The sequence below is a fragment of the Strigops habroptila genome, chromosome 10, assembly GCF_004027225.2.
Source record: "Strigops habroptila isolate Jane chromosome 10, bStrHab1.2.pri, whole genome shotgun sequence".
In the NCBI taxonomy this organism is placed as follows: Eukaryota; Metazoa; Chordata; class Aves; order Psittaciformes; family Psittacidae; genus Strigops; species Strigops habroptila.
The window spans coordinates 6,314,309-6,330,210 of NC_046359.1; the positions used below are offsets into that span (position 1 = coordinate 6,314,309).

The window sequence follows — 15,902 nt, forward strand, 5'->3', positions numbered from 1 at the left end:
GATTGTGGTAAAACTTTGAAGAAAGAACATCTAGTATGCATTTGAAAAGCACACAAACTAGATTTCAAATGACTAAATACAGACATCTACTCAACACAAACAGTCCGTCTTCTCAGGAAATATTTTATGGACAGAAAAAGTACTGTCTTGCCGCATTTTAGCTGTCAAATGTAAAATATGGATTATTGAAAGAAATTAGGCCAACCACTCAGATGTTGACATTCAAAGTTTCCACATTAAAGAAAAAATCAAATCTAGAATAAAACAATGAAAAACATAATTTGTTTTTATAATTCTTCTAATGACCACAACATCTTAAAATGCTTGTTTCTTCAGGCTTGAATATTTACTAACAATGACTGTTCAACATGGATTAAGCAGTCTGAATATAATCATACGTTAATTGCAATAGGCATAAAATTCAATGTGCATTTGTTGAGTTGCATCCAGTTGAATATTTGAAGAGCGTATGTACAAATTCCAGAAGGATTGGAACGGACAGGAAAAAAATTAACTTGCCAGACAATATGGGCATTGTGGAGAGGGAGCAACTCATTTGTATAACTGCTTCAGAGCACATTATTTATCCCAATATCAATGAAGAAGTTATAGTTTTCTTAACAGATTAGTTTCAGATGAAGAGGAAGGAACCACAGTGTGATGACCCACTACACGCTATTTTATTAGAAGTGTGGAAAAATAGATAAACCAAAAAGATAGAACCTAGTGATAAGGCTACCGTAATCATCCTGATTACAACATTGAAAAGCAATGGTATAATGCAGACTGGAATATGTTCAAGATAACTTCTGTTTTAAGAAGTGAAGGATAAATACAGAAGCAGATATTTAGATTTTATTTTGGATATTTAGGAAGGAAAAGGGATAGGTTAAAGTTCTAAAGACAGAAAAGCAATCTGAAAAAAATGAGATCATGGAAGAGTAGATTTCAAGGAGCTATGAAAAGAAAGAGAGAGAAAATTATAAGGATAATGAACTTTGGAGAAAGGCATTTCAGTTATTTTCTTGAGCCCATAGATACAGCCATGTAAGTGAAAAAAAAAAACCAAACCGAAAAACCAAAACACCACCAAACCCCAAACAAACAAACAAAAAACCAAACCCACGAGCAAGCTGACAATCTTTGAAGAACACTACGCAAAAGCTATCCTATTAGGAGAAAAGACAGAAGTAAAATAAATTAAAAAAAAAAATATTATAATTGCCTAAGGAACTTATTTACAGACCTGAAAACCTGGAAGAATTTTTACACAGAATAAAATGAGGCATCTAAGTGCGGATTTCCACATACAAGAAAAGTCAAGCAAAACCGGTCAGGCTGTTACAATCTGGAAGTACAAACTATTTTGCATGACTATGTGTGATGACAAAAAAACAAACAAACAACAAACCAAACCAACCAACCAAACCAAAAAACAAACAACCAAAACCAACCCCAAAACATATTTCGGTAGAAGCAACAGCAAATATTAAATTATGCCAAAACTTTCAGGATTGGAAAGTGCTGAAAACTTTAGCATTCTCTTTTTTCCAGTTTTCAATAGGAAAAAAAGAACACTTCTAAGTACTTACTACTATCAAAGAACAAGGAGTAAAACAGTTGAATTAGAATGAATTGGGTAATATTTAAGTACAAACGCATTCCAGTTTGCAAAAATTCACCCTACACTGCAATCATCTCTAAACCATTAGTAAACATAGTAAGGAAGAACAGAAACATATTGAAAAGACAAATCAAATTTTTCAGCTCTTTTGTGCCAACAAGGACACTGTCAAATCCCCCTAGTTCTGGGCACAAGAGTTTTAGAAAGATGAGGAAAAATTTCAAGTCCAGAGGAGATTAACAGAAGCCATCGTAGATTTAGACATCACAACCTGAGAAAGGATTGAATTCTTAAAAAAAAAAAAAAAAAAAAAAAGAAGGAATCTGCAAAAACGAAGAGATTTCATGACAGCTTCCAACAGCATAAGACAGCTAAAAAAAAAAAAAAGATAGGGGGCACTTGTTATCCCTGTTCTTTGTGGAAAAGACATGAAAAAGTTAATACGGAAACAAGGAAGATTGATTAAATAACAGGAAATTTGTCTGGCTATAAAGCACTGGAACTTTCAGTTTAGTTTTTTTCTAAAAACTTGTTTATTGGAGGCTCATGAACGGATGAGAGGTTAAACTATAAGACATCTGGATCCTTGCCATAGCAATGGATTAAAGGATCTCTGAGGGTTCCTTCCAACTTCACATTTCCCTGAGTGGAGCAAGCTGTAATGGTAAATTCTAAGTCAGGGTGGTCTAACTCAGTTTCAGGATATCTCAGCACCATGGACTCTTTCCTTGCTCATAGCAGCAGTTGACAAATACACAGTTCTGCAGCTGTCGGTCTGATCAGGGTCTATCTTGTGCTGGGGTTGTGGCAGCTATCCTGCTGCAGGAGGATATGCAATAATTCTGCAAGCTATGGCAGGCAGAAGGCAACTTTCATATTCAGGCTGCATCTACCGCTGTAGGTCTACAGCTGCCCCCCATCAACTTTAGGGAACAAGGCAGGGGAGCTGGATCTGATCTTCAAGCTGGCAATCAAAAGTACTAAAAGTACTCATAAAAGTACTAAATCTACTCATTTGTATGCTGTTTTAGTTCTGCAATAGAATGACCTTTAGTACTACAGACTTCACAACTGAACTGCTTCTTATATAAAAAGTTACTGCGCCGTTTCAAGAAAAATTAAATTCTTAGACAGGTCATCCATGCAAATGGCTCTATACTATTTTCATTTAGAGAGAGTGGTCACAAGACAATTAACATTTGTAAAACTATGTGCAACTATTTGTTGAGTAGAACTCAACATATCCTGTTATTCTTACATATTCAGTTTTCAATTTAAAATGTATCAGATGGTTTTAAATAGGCAGCAGTCTCCATTATCTGCTTGGTCATGCTTTTGTTATCATAACACTACTGATAAAGTGAGTGACAGATGCCCCCAAATTATGACGAAAGTGCAATAAGCCAAGTACAAGGACTGCAGGCTTACCTTATGATGACAGCAATAACATTTTGTACCTGAGAGCCCCCATAAAGAGTGGAATTAAAATTTTAGTTCTACACTTCAGATAAATATAACAAAGTCACAATAGAATACATGATTTAGGACACTAACGTACTCACATTCTGCAAAACAGTTTTAGTAAATATAAAATCAACTATGTAAACTTACCTAAATCAGGCTTTAACTCAGTTGGCAAACTTAGCTTCCTGGACATCTTTGCTGAAAAGTGAAGTATATCTTTTTTTTAAAAAAGCATAAACATGATTCTGCTGGCCTTTATTTGCTTCTTCCCCAATATTTAATGTATCATTGTTTATTACATTAATTGCAGTACTTAACAGGATTTCCACTAAAGCAGAGCCTCACTTCCACAAGGGAGGCGTGCAAAGCAAAACCTGGAAGATATCAAAATCCCCAAATACAGCATTATATGACTTTTGCCAAAATTCATTTTTCCTGAGGCTTCAAGCAGAACTTGTTGGATTGGATGAATTTTGTTTTGGTTCAACCTCAAGTTTTATCTCTTCAGGTGTGAGGACAGAATAGAGACTCTTGGCTATTGCAAGAACATGCACTTAAATTTACATAAAGTTAACATCCCATCCCCTTTTCTCCTGCACTACTTCCTGGTCAAACTTGAGATACTGAAAATAGAGAAAAGATGAACTTTTAATTATGCTAAAACATTAATGAACATGTAAAAAGTTAGTAATCTGAGATGCAACCTGCAACCTTAGAAGAATGAACATGTTACAAAGAATAATTATAAAGTCAGCAGCATACAAACACTTGCAACACTTAAACAAAAATAGTATAATTTTGATCATATTGCTGAAGTGAAAAAATAGAACTTGAACTCATCCCTTCCTTTGAAAATTTAAAATGCAATAGAATACTAACAAATGCTGCTAAAATAAAAGTCACCAGTAAACTAGTAGCCATATAGCCCTCTTCTATCTTCCTTTCAACAATTACCAGAGAAGGAATGATTTTGATGTAGCCTAACTACTACACCAGGGATAGACTGAATTTATTTCCCAGCCACAGGCTTGAATTCTGATATATCAACTAATTCTTCACTATCCTGTAAAGGCAATACTTCTCTATCTAAAGTAGATATTGAGAATAGCTTCATAATTGTAGGAGTACCTTGTAATGGATACCAATCATAAAGCAGCCTGAATCTTGCTGTTTGTCTCAGCTAAAAATCGAGTTTACTCATTCTAATTATCCTTTTAACAGAAATCATTCAATTTTCTACATATCCTGAAGAACAGTATGTGATTTAAAGTTACTTCCGCTCCTTCAAAAAGTGAAATACTTCACTGCATCATCAATTATGCTTATCAATATTGTAAATCCTAGTTATCTGAATAGTTGAACAGTTTTATTCCTGTCATAAATCATAAAAATTTGAGAAACTCCAGAAATAATCTTCTCATTTCCTTCACGTGTCAATGTTACAAAGTATATTCTATTTAAATTAAACTGAAATTACTTACTCTCAGACTGAAATGCTAGTCACTTTAACTTTTTTTAGTGCAGGCTGAAATTGAAAAGGCCAGTCTGACTACATGTATTCTACCCTCAACCTTGCATTGGCACTGGCATCTGAGGCCAAAACTCATCTATGTAAGGTTTCTGCCAAGGATTATTTGCAATAAGAACAACTCCTGTTTCAGATCAGAGCTCAGCTATACAAACAGAAAACTGTGGTAAGAAACAGCACGAGCGACCAGGAGCCGATCTTTTTGCTATCAGCTTGAAAAGAGATCATGAAACCTCATCTGAAATTGTGAATTACAAACTCCTCATAAGACTTGTTTTCTGTCTTAGAGGTGTAAATCACAAAAACTAAGATACTGAACAAAAGCTCAAGTATGCACACAGAAAATAATGAGAGTTATTTTTTGCTTTTCACATCCTTCACCATATGTGAATACCAGCAATAATTAACTACCTTAGTCATCCTGAAGACCAGAATGGTCACTTTTGGCTTCTCAAATAGAAAAGTTTAACACACAAGTTTAACAACTTGGAGAAAAAAGACAAAAAAAACCAACCAAACAAAAAAACCAAACCAAAAAAACCCGTAGGTAATAGAGCAGATAACAACAAGTACAGGCCAGTGGGTTGGATTCTAAGAGGCAATCTACAGTTTTAGCTTTTTACTCCTTCACTAGGCCAGCTGTGTGAACTAGGTTGAAAAGGTAAAACAAATTTGTCAGACATCATTTTCTAAGAACACTGAACTATGCCTTGTTAATAGGACGACAGGAGTCATGAATTGTTAAAAAGGATGTCATTGCTAGAAATCGTGAATTAATGTGCTATGCAAAAAGTACATTTCAAAACATACATTAATGTGTCAAACCCTTCAGTAGTTCAAATGTAAATAGGAAACAAGAACCAATATAAATAGCAGCAGTGCCATCTTGTGTTTAAAGAAAAAAGTGTCTAAAGATGCAATATGAAAACGGGAGTATTTCAACAGCTAAGCCATTTTTACTTAGTATAAAAAACCGAAACCATACTTGTATTCATATCTGGCTAATGGTTTACGATTGTTTTAGAAAAAACTATGCCTCAGATGAAAGACAGCAACATGCTAGACAACTTATACAACATAGAAGATGAGAGAAATGAAGAAGATAGGGGGGAGATCTACAAAGAACACTCATGTCATGAGTTTTTGCATGATTTTTACTCCAGTTGTACAAGGTAAGGTTGATGGTGTCTGCTCCTGCTGCGTGTGACTGACTTCAAGTAGTAGCTGGCGTATCAGAGTTTAATAACTCTCATGGTGGTGGTGGCGGTTGCTGCAGCATTTACAGCCAACACTATCTTTCTGCAGCTGGTGTGAGACAAGGAGACAGACTTGGGAGCTGTTTTGCTCCTCCTGGCACACTGCTGCTCAAAGCAACGACTGTTTTGCCTGAGTTTAGACCTACATTTAATAGTCCTCTAAATCAGAAAACCTAGAGTCATACACAGGCACACACATATTCTTTCTGTTGCCAATACGTATAATTAAATAAGTATCAGGCAAAAGCATGATATTAGAGAACTGTCCAAAAACAACATTCGGGATTCTTGGAAATTTCTCATAGGTCAGGCTTTAGCAGGCAGGTGTTAAAACATGAAAAGTTACCTTGGCATAGTGTGTTATATTGCAGGCTCAGCCAATTCAATTAAGAAAACCTGAAGGCTGAGAAATGACTAAACTATCAATAGGAAGCTGTGGCTTAAAAGTAATAGTTATATATACCGGCAGTGCGTTTTCCTGAGCCGATGCTCTGTAACATATAGCACATCAGTTTGAAAGCGGTAGAGTGATTTCTCATCCATTCCTTATGGAAACACTCTAAACCCTTTAAAAAAAATATCTTTTAAAAGATTTTAAAGATTATAAAGGAGACAAGAGTCTTGGTGTTTTGACAGATATAAGAACAGTTTGCATACAGCCTATTTCATTTCACATTTCATGAGAAATAACTAGCAGCTTATAATTTGTTAGGCATAACAGTTCCCAAATTACTCTGTATTTGACAACTACACAGAAGTGAAAGACATTACTAATTATCAAGATACTTAAAGAATTGACTATTGTACTGGTGAAAGTACAATAGAGAAATCAATCATCAATGCTGAAATCTAAGAATAATAAAACCATTTTACATGAGAATGTACGAAAAGATGTACTGATATACTTCAAATTAGATCAAAGTATTAAAAACACAAAGACTAGCACTGGTTGAAAAAAATTTAGGTGTGCACTTAGAATGTAACAAATGTGAGAAACCTTCTCAATAGTAACAGTAGCGATTATAGAAGTTTGGACTTTAAGCTACTCTCCTTAGGTCTATCTACCAATGTTGTTTGCAATTGTTCTTACATCTATAAACTTCAGGAAACACATAACACATTTACTGAAAGGGATTTGAGAGGTATCCTACTGGAACAGTTATGAAGGTCTTAAGAACCTACAATATTTTCATACACCTTTACTAAAGCTTCTTCCAGAAATGGACGTTATAATACCTCTTAACTTCTGACCTGATTCATAGCTATTTAATCACAAAAAACCCCTAACAACAGAACAAAACAGGAGACCAACTGATCTTAACAGTATATAAGGCAAAGCTGAAGTGCTGGCACATGAAACATTTACATTTTGTTTTAATTAATGGTATTGCTGCAGTCTTGGATGGTTCTTTAACAATGCAAGAATCCTTGTCTGATACTGTCAATAGGAATAGAAATCTGTAGAAATTAAGATGTCTCTACTTAAGTTTCAATAAAGTGATTAAATTGACAATGGCTTCATATTTCTAAATGCACATGTATTATGTTGCCACCTTACAGTTGTATCACTGCAATAAAATTACTTTGCACTCTGTAAGCAGCATTCCCTTACTCAAGATCCCATGTGACAAAAAACACAGGAGTGATATTAACAGCAACTGAAATTATCAACATAAATAATTCTTGTTCTGTTTCACAATCCGACAGGTTATATTTCACACACTAACAAAGAACATAAACTTGAACTGATTGCACTGTGTGCCAGTGCAAAGAGCTACAACCATGCTACTTATATCAAACTCTTCCATGTGAACACAGTTGATGGTCAACAGTTTAAGTTCATACACCAAGGTGATGTTAATGACAGTAAGCGACACATTTTACAAAACTCATTGTCCATTCACATTTAGTTGGCAATTCAGTTTAAAACAATGAAATGCAAAACCATGCAACTATTGACACCGAAAAAGAGGTGTTTTACTTATGTGAAAGAACTTAGAATGTAAGTTCAGAAAGAGCCATGCAGAATAAACATGCCACATGAGGTATAGAAAACATGGCAGTGAAAGAAAACTGAAATAAAACAAAACAGTTCACAGCATCAAACCACTCAAAACTAAGAGAATGCAAATGAAATAAGTTTTTTTAAGCTTCCAATAAACTGTGCAAGTTACACAAATCACAGCATAGAATGACTGGGAATAATTTCTGAATTACACATCAAGTGCGTTATTGTCTCAATTAACTCTGCGTTTAACTCATACCCCAAAGAATGTATTCCTTGCAAATAAATGTTTTGCTTTTTTAGCTGTGAAAAACATTCACAATATTTTAGTTGAAAGGTTTCAAGCTGAAACAGATGTCAATAGTTCTATAGAATTGTTATTAGCATGTTTTAATTAATACTGTAACATTAGTCTGAAAAAAGTGGAAAAAATAATGAAGTCACACTTAAACACAGTGTTTTCTGCACAAGACAAGCTGTCTTAAGTTCAGAAGAAACTTCTTTGGGACAAAAGGGAAATATTACCTCACTAAGCATTTATCTAACATGCATAAGACTAAATACTGGGATTTTTCCCCATTAGAAGAACTGAACATAAGTTCCTAGTTAGCCTGAATTTCCTTTAGAACATATTAATCCATACTCATATAAATGATACTTAAGTTGTTTGGTTTTTTTTAATTACAGATAAATTGCCATAATATATTAGTGACAGCCATTTGCTTTCTTAAATTATATTCAGGTTTCCCCTGCCTCAGAACTCATCTTCCCTCACATTTTCTGTTATCACTGCAAGGAGGGCTCAACACAGTACTGAACAAAAGGCATAAAGAGTAGTTTAGCAAACAGTTTTACTGCACCAAGTAACGTCAACCTTTTTATGTGACAGAAATAAAATGAAATCCTCCTACAGTGATTGACGAATGCAATAAAAATGAAAACAAAACGACCCATTAACACAGTGATTCTGAAATTACAATAAGCATATCCCAGTTAAGGAAGAACAGTTCCTTTCCCAAAATTAAATCATACAGCCTCTCACCTTCATTTATTTAATGACCCAGATATCAGAAGCAGAGTTAATTTCCATTCCAATCATAAAAGGGTTCAATCTACCTGCATACAACATATTCCAAATGAATTTTGTTGCCAAATTGTTAAGACACAAGTCTAGAGCTGGTAGGGTATTGTGTCACTATTGGATGCATTAAAGTAAATACAGTCCTGGAACAGTAATGGGGTGTATTTAACATATATGACCAAGTCCTCTTCCATACGATTAAATGAAAACATGATACTACCTCTTATCTTGACTACAGTCATATAGAAATCCAATCATATGGCTATGAATGTAACACATCAGAAATTAAATCAGCCACATGTTCTCAAAGAGAGTGTACCTTTGCAGAAGTAGTGGAATAATGTTGTGACTTGCATAGACTGAACTCTTAGTATGGATTAGAATATCACCCATCCAGAAAACAGAGAAGTGCAATTGTAAAAATCAGAGAATTTAAACCACCAATATCTTCGATTTAAAAAATTCTTGTGCCCAATGTACTTAGTGCAGAAGCAGCCCACAGAATTACCAATTAGCATAAAGAATGAAAAATTAATAACTCGATGCTCTGAAATTTGGATTTTATTTGGGTTTTTTTTTTTTTTTTTTTTTGGTTGTTGTTTTAATTTTTTTTTTTTTTGTGGTGGGGTAGTGTTGCATAGAGTAAGGCACTGGATTAGGAATAGAGCAGATTTTTCTAATTCCTACCTATGTCATTGGCTACCATCTTGGAAAAATTTCTGCTTTTGGTCTTCACTGTAAGGAATATTTTAACAAGAAAAAAAAAAGATCAATTTAAGTGTATCAAAGGATGAACTGAAGAAAAAAAAGAAAGACTATAGAAGAGAAAAATACTGTACCCTTTTCTATAAAATTATTCATTTTTTGATCATCATCAGAATTGTTTGGTGAACCAGAACCTATGAGTGAAGACAGAATGAAATAGATATACAAACATGCATTTCTGACACAAAAACAATGTATTAATACAAGAGTTGAGTTTAAGGAAGATACAAAGATGTATGAAAATATCAAATACTGATACATGTGTTCTCTGTAGCTGTACTAGATACTAGAAAGTCCAAATTGTTTTGGTATGACAGGAATTCTATTATATTGAAAACAAATTATAATGCAAGGTACAATGTTGCACAGTGCAGCAAGTTTATTGCTAGAAATATTTACCTCATTGAATGTTTATACCAAATAACTAGATTGCTGCCCTAACCATTAATCTACATTAACCTAAATTATGATTTAGAGAACACTGCTGTAACAAACAAGTTTGTGGGGCTTGATGGTGGGTTGTGGGGTTTTTTTTATTTTATTTTATTTTTTTTATTTTTATTTGTTATTTTTTTCCCCTCTCCAATGCAGTAAGTTGCTGTTGGGCCACTGTTCAACTATTCAGCATACAACGCAGAGCCAGTGCTGCCACTTGGGATTTTTCTGAATCCTTGATACTGAAAAAGCAATTATTGCTATAAGCCACAACTTGAGGCTTAACATTGTCATGAAATTAAAACTTAGTTCAACTAAAAAATGCCAGATTTCATTGGATTTTTATATTGTGGAAGTGTAAAATAAGAATAGAATGCAAGCTTTTTGGCACTTTTGAAGACAAAACGATGACAGTTTACAATTCTATACAATGGTTTTTGGGTCAGATAAGTGCTCTCGGAGCCTAAGCTTACTACCCCTTAACTCCCGTAAAAAAACAAAAGAAAAAAAAAAAAAAGATGCTAAGATACTATCTTGCATTTTCGTACTATTTTTATAGTTATGTGTTATTAAAACTGTAGGATACTCTCCTAATTTGCATAGGCAGGTAGTCTCTTTCACAGTCCTCTCAATTGTATAACCACCCACTGGAGGACATCTCAGGGAAGTTAGCTTCCAATTCTCTTCACATGGGCACAGAAAGGTGGAATATTTAGATCACTTGAGCAAATGCAGACTTCAGCCCAGAAAGTGGCTGGTCTGTTTTACAGATGATACCACAACAGTCAAAGCCAACATGGTACTCAATTGACAATCCTGCCCTCCAATCTTAGAGCTAGTAATAAGCAAACTTTTTGTGCTAGCGTATTTCCTTCTTACCTAGAGAGCATCTAGACTGGAAAACATTCATTTAAACCTAGCCTCTGTCCTGCATTTCATGCTCACCAATACTGTGCAGCCAATTTCTCCAAAATGTCCTCTCTCACCTCTCCAAAAACTGAACGTCATTTTCAAGCTTCTTTCCAGTATTGTGCTCTTGCTCAGAAAAGCTACAAAACTTAAAGCAAACCTAAGGAATTGCAACTCTTCTCTCTTCATAAGCACCACCAAACAATTCCCATATTAGGGATGTGCTTCCCTAAGGGAAGCAAGGTACATTCCAACCTCGTGGCCTCAATAATCTGCTTTATAGGGGAATGCAACGGTGGCTTTTCCCCTCCACCTTTTGTCCAGTTGCTATTTTTGGTACTTTAGACTTACTTCTCTTTAGTACTGTGTGCGTACACAAGACATTAACGTAAACAGAGGGGGAGGAAAGGCAAATTGTTAAATTTTGGATTTTTCCATATACACCCTGACTTTCATCTTTAGGCTTGTTTTCATTACACTGTTATTGGAAATGGTGAATTGAGTTTAACTCTACTTCAACTCCAAATTATGAAAGAAACCCTCTAACTCAAATAAAATAGTGTTTTAAGTTTTAGTGGTACCAGTTGGAAATAGTTTGGGCTGACATTTGAGTGATGCTGGAGAAGGAGAAAAAAAGGATACAGATTAAAGGTTATAACTCATTAGCTGTTCATTCTACAGATTTTATAGCACTCTATCAGAAACTAGACTTATTCTGGACTTTTAAAGGGATGTGAATTCAAATACCTTGGTGTTAATGGAAGACCTGGGAAACTACCGACCAGTCAGTCTCAACTTTGTGCCTGGCAGGATCATGGAGCAGATTCTCCTGGAAAGCATGCTAAGGCACATGAAAAACAATGAGGTGGTTGGTGACAGCCAACATGGCTTCACTAAGGGGATATCCTGTCTGACCAATTTGGTGGCCTCCTATGATGGGGCAACAGAACCGATGGACAGGGGCAGAGCAGTTGATGTCATCTACCTGGACTTGTGCAAAGTGTTTGACACTGTCCTGCACAACATCCTTGTGTCTAAACTGGAGAAACATAAATTTGATGGATGGACCACTCAATTGACAAAGAATTGACTGGATGGCCACAGAGTTGTGGTCAATGGCTCAATGTCCAATTGGAGATGGGTAACAAGTGGTGTCCCTCAGGGATCGGTGCTGGGACCCATCTTGTTCAACATCTTTGTCAGTGACATGAACAGTGGGATTGAGTGTGCGCTCAGCAAGTTTGCCAACGACACTAAGTTAACGACACTAACACATCAACTGTGGTTCAGTTGATCTGCTGGAGGGAAGGGATGCCATCCAGAGGGACCTTGACACGCTTGTGAGGTGGCCAATGCCAACCTCATGAAGTTTAACCAAGCCAAGTGTAAGGTCCTACACCTGGGTTGGGACAATCCCAGGCACTGCTACAGGTTGGGTGGAGAAGAGATTCAGCGCAGCCCTGCGGAGGAGGACTTGGGGGTATTGGTCGACGAGACGCTTAACATGAGCCAGCAGTGTGCACTTGCAGCCCAGAAAGCCAACCGTATCCTGGGCTGCATCAAAAGAAGCGTGACCAGCAGGCCAAAGGAGGTGATCCTGCCCCTCTATTCTGCTCTCATGAGACCCCACTTGGAGTACTGTGTGCAGTTCTGGTGCCCTCAACATAAGAAGGACATGGAGTTGTTGGAGCGAGTCCAGAGAAGGGCCACGAGGATAATCAGGGGGCTTGAGCACCTCCCGTATGAAGACAGGCTGAGAAAGTTGGGGCTGTTCAGTCTGGAGAAGAGAAGCTGCATGGAGACCTCATAGTAGCCTTCCAGTATCTGAAGGGGGCCTACAAGGGTGATGGAGAGGGACTCTTCATCAGGGACTGTAGCGAAAGCACAAGGAGTAATGGGCTTAAACTTAAACATGGGAAGATCAGCTAAGATATAAGCAAGAAGTTCTTCACTGTAAGGGTGGTAAGGCACTGGCTACCATAGAAAAGGAATCTATCTTTAGATTCCTATACTGATTGCCATTTTGCACAAATTGCAAGAGCACACATATCATTTTAGGTACTTGAGTAAACCTGCAGTTTTGTCCTCTACTTTGAGTACAGCTTTAAACGAAACAGATAGAGTCACATATCACTTTAAAAGTTTACTCAGATTAATAGTGATAAGCTACAAATTTTTATACTACATAAAATACTCATCTCAAATACTATATATTGACATGCATTATTAAGTATTTACATGGCTATAACTTCAACTAGCCAGTATTAAACAAAATACTAAATAATATTACATATTGCTGAAGCTTTCATTTCAAGTATTTATGTACAGTAGTAGCAACTAAAAAAAATAAGATAGGGGGAGTGTTAAGTAGGGAATTCCTACTTCATAAGGATACCAGTGTCTGAAGACCTCAGATTCCAAAGAAAAATAGTAATTTACAACTTACGAGGGAGCTGAAGTGAATTAGCTCTTTTGACAGAAATAATCTTTACCAGTTTTGAGGACACTGAAACACAATCACATGAGCTATTACAGGAATTTGTACATCTCTTATCAATGTTTCAAAATTCCACTGTGCAGTATGTTCCCGGAAGCATAAATATTTCAGATTACATTTCACTTATCTTTATGACATATTCCTATTGCATCTCTTAAATCAGCCTAGTTTTAAAAATGCAGTTGTACAACAGAAGATTTATTGCAGCTCAGTCCGTGAGATGACAACAGGTTTTACATAATTACTTAAATACTAAGTATTGACTTAAAGCATGCTATCTTCTGGACAAATAAGATCAGAGAAAGTTATGATTACCTGAAGTAGGTGATTTGCAGCGGTCTTCTGGCACTGTTGTACCTTCATTAATATCACAAAGACCTGCTGGAACACAAAACCAGCATATAATAATACAGCTGTTAATTTATCCTTTCTTCCACTGCAGTTAGGAACTTCATTTCTTATTAGCTACAAACCAGCCAGTTGTGATAGAATTTGTGACGTATTACTTTTTTTTTATTTGGACATTACCCACAGTAACTGTAGAGTCACTTCTTTCTACTGAAGTTTTCTTTACAAAATACACTTCCTCATTAAATTTGAGTGAAAACCACCATATTTTCAGCAAGACAGACTTATCAGAACACTTACTTACATGCTATCGATACAAGTACAACTTGTTTTAAAAAAAATCCTAGAGTTGTATTAAAAATGTAATTACAAAAGAAGTCAGATGAAAGAGGATCTTGAAGCTTACAACCATGCGTGCAGTACAATGTGTGAAACTACAGTGCCTTTTTGCAATTCTTTTCCCACTTTTACGGTGATATGCTTTGCATTTGCTGTTACATTAAGTTTGTTCTCCAGCAAAACTCCTTACTAATTTAGGTTCTAGGGTTTTTATGAAAGTGCTTTTCCTTGTATAGAGGAATTACACTAAATTCTTACATCAACAAATCTGATAATTTGAGTAACTGCAATGTGTTAATATCTAAAACAGGAGTCCACAATCAGATGCTAAAGATAGAAGTTGCCTCATAAAGGTCCCAAATATTTTTCCACTGACTAGAAGTATACAAGAAATTTTTGTAGTATTCTTTTTGACAACAAAATGCTGCCAAGACTGCCCAAAATTAAGAAATTTATAGCTTAAACCACAACAGCTAGTAACATATATTTAGGTTTATATAACCTTATATATATAGGTTTGTATAATAGTTACGGAATATTTGTTAAAATGAAAGGTTTTGCGTGCACACAAATATTTCAAACAGTCAAAAAGCTTGGGAGGTGTAATGGTAATGGCTAACGCAACAAGGGCTTGCACAAGCAAAGGCTGTCTACACAGCTGTTTTCTACACATTCACTAGTATATCTGTACATATACGTTAACAGATGACAAAAAATATGGGAACGGCGCTACTCTTCTAGCAAAGCTTTAAGATTTCCAAATACAATAATCAAAGTTGTTAATTAAAGGAAAAAAAGTTCTCCTGAAATATCCTATCAATGCATAACACATTAAAAGTAGGTTGCATTCACATACAGTTTCTTTTATGCAAAATAGCCTAAGATTTCCAAAAGGACAGGCAGCTTGAATCTCAAAACTCAATGATTGATGTGAAATTGTCACATGACCTTAAGACTTGGTTAAGCCTACACTTAACAATAGTCCAGGAAGTGATTTCAATTCTAATGTGTATAGTGAGATCCCAGATGAAAGCTATACCTTTCCACTACACAAGAGACATTGTTTTTTTTCCTTTATCTACCAGTAAATCAATGAGCTCTATGGGATAATTGTGATACACATTCTCTAACAATGTATGATTTGACCTCTGAAAGGAGAGTTTTAAACAACGTTATGTACTAGACAAGGTTGTGTAAAAGATTTTTTGAAATTCCAGATGCTGGTCTCCCAACAAGCAATAGAGGTTTTAGTAGCAATGCTGGGAGAACAAACCTGTGCTGTGCTTTTAGACAAAGTTGTGTTTCTAGATCATGCTTCTTCAGGAGCCAAACTGAACAAATCCAAGCACGCAGTTCAGGAACTTATTCTCCCTTTTCCTGTAAGTATTTTCATTCTTTATCTTCGTTTGAATAGTTTAACTTCTCACACTAGCTTTCTGAGGAAAACTCCTGCATTGACAGGAATAGTCTTTAGCCAAGAATGAAATCACCCACCTGTACACCTGATTTCTTTGTAAGAAGTCCTGAGGCTATGATTTAATTTATATACATCTTAATGAATGACACAGATCAATTGATCTAACAGAAAACCCCCAGAATCCCTTATTTTATGCATTAGGTAAGATTTATCCCACTAAAGAGTGTGTATTAT

At 35.7% G+C, this 15,902-nt stretch overlaps 1 protein-coding gene across 10 annotated transcripts in view; it reads right to left on the reverse strand.

The window, feature by feature from the left end:
* Positions 1-15,902, reverse strand: part of STXBP5 (syntaxin binding protein 5) — a 109,104-nt gene that overhangs the window by 13,846 nt on the left and 79,356 nt on the right. For 2 of the 10 annotated variants that reach the window (XM_030498954.1, XM_030498953.1), the window contains 4 exons: positions 13,880-13,945; positions 9,798-9,857; positions 9,646-9,693; positions 3,236-3,286 (listed from right to left, as the gene is read on the reverse strand). The exons of 1 other annotated variant lie outside the window; for it this stretch is intronic. In XM_030498954.1, the coding sequence (XP_030354814.1) occupies positions 3,236-3,286; positions 9,646-9,693; positions 9,798-9,857; positions 13,880-13,945 (225 nt within the window). The remainder of the gene's footprint in view (positions 1-3,235; positions 3,287-9,645; positions 9,694-9,797; positions 9,858-13,879; positions 13,946-15,902) is intronic. 7 more of the 10 variants (XM_030498958.1, XM_030498956.1, XM_030498960.1 and 4 more) reach the window with 5 other exon arrangements.